This window comes from Neomonachus schauinslandi, chromosome 15 (assembly GCF_002201575.2).
Source record: "Neomonachus schauinslandi chromosome 15, ASM220157v2, whole genome shotgun sequence".
Classification (NCBI taxonomy): domain Eukaryota; kingdom Metazoa; phylum Chordata; class Mammalia; order Carnivora; family Phocidae; genus Neomonachus; species Neomonachus schauinslandi.
Window position 1 is genome coordinate 2246390 of NC_058417.1, and position 1405 is coordinate 2247794.

At 63.5% G+C, this 1405-nt stretch overlaps 1 protein-coding gene across 1 annotated transcript in view; it reads left to right on the plus strand.

Moving 5' to 3' along the window:
• Nucleotides 1–1145, plus strand: part of TMEM95 (transmembrane protein 95) — a 1736-nt gene extending 591 nt beyond the window's left edge. Inside the window, exons 3-7 of the mRNA XM_044921623.1 lie at nt 136–216; nt 313–333; nt 512–592; nt 717–804; nt 925–1145. Coding sequence (XP_044777558.1) covers nt 136–216; nt 313–333; nt 512–592; nt 717–804; nt 925–1042 — 389 coding nt within the window. The 3' untranslated portion in view covers nt 1043–1145. The remainder of the gene's footprint in view (nt 1–135; nt 217–312; nt 334–511; nt 593–716; nt 805–924) is intronic.
• Nucleotides 1146–1405: the final 260 nt, after the last annotated feature.

Sequence of the window (1405 nt, forward strand, 5' to 3'; positions counted from 1 at the left end):
GGGGGAGGCAGGGGCAGGGCGGGCAGATGGAGCCGGGAAGGTGTGATCCGTGATCCGGGAGGTGCTGGGAGAAGGGTGGAGGTGAGCCTGCCCTGTCCAGGCGCCGGGCAATATCGCTGCCCTCTGTCTCCCCAGAGATCAAAGGGTCTCTCTCCTCCCTCCCCTTGTATTGGCGTTGGCTGCAAAACACCAAGCTCCCCGCGTACACCAGGGAAGGTACTGATGCCGGCAGGGAGGGGGTGCCGGGGCTCTCGGCAAAGGGGGCGTGGCTGAGCGGCTCCCCTCCCCCACCCTCCTTGTCTTCGGTTTCAGCTCTCTGCGCGCCCGCCTGCCGTAAGTAGAAGAGGACAGAGTAGTGAGGACAGGGGCACCTGGGATACCCGAGGAGAGCCTGGCAGTGGTGGCGGAGACGGGGCGGGGCGGGGGGGGCGGGAGGGGGAGGAGAGTGGTTCCTGGAAGGCGGGAATAGGGGCTTCCTCCGCCCCAGCGCTGGTCCCGCTGTCTCCTGCAGGGGGCAGCACCATCCTGTATAACTGTTCCACCTGCCAGGAATTCAAGGTGCGCTGCTGGCCCCGAAAGCGCTGCCTCCCAGGTTCTACCCCTCGGCTTGGCCTCCCCTCGCTCAGGTCTCTGAGCTCTCAGCCACCCCCCGCCCCCCTACCGCAACGACTAGTGAGGTCCCCGGGATCACTCACTGCTTCCTGGGTTCCCTGCAGGAAGTCACGATCTTCGGGAAGCCAAGATTCTGCTCCTCTCTGTCTTGGTAGCTGCCCTGCTGCTGGGTGTTATGAGCCTCGTGGTGGAGTGAGTCTGGGCGGGGGAAGGGGGTGGGCCTCACCACTTAAACCTTCCACCACCGTCCCTACCCCGTTTCCGCACTGCCCTGCCCTTCCCAGGCCTCCCTTTCTCTGTCTCCCTGCTCAGGTCCAGTTACATGGAAGCAGAAAGGACAAGTGAAGACCCGGACAGCCTCCCAGCCTCCTCCAGTTCTAAAGACCACGATGAATCCACTTCCCTCGGAGAGGATCAGCCAGCCCCTTAGTTCCAATCCCCAAGGTTCAGCCTTCCAGACCCCGAAGCCCAGACGTCCCCACGGTCCCCGTGTCAGAGGGCCGCCAGGGACCCAGGCACCGGCAGCTGGGAAGCTCCTCTCCCCGCCCCTCCCTCCCCCAGCCTTCAACTAATTAGACAGGAGTAGTCACTGGTTCCAGGAAAGTATCTACAGAAGGAAAAAATCCCCCCGCACCCCCTCCCGCCTGTTCTCGGAAAGCGGGGGCCGCCTGCCCCACAAGCTCCTCTGGGCCCTCTTGTGACTGATTGGGAATCCGGGAAGGAGTGTCTTGGAAAACTCCCTCCCTTTAGAGTTGAGACCACATCAGTCAGCCTGCTGGCAGCCTATCCCTCC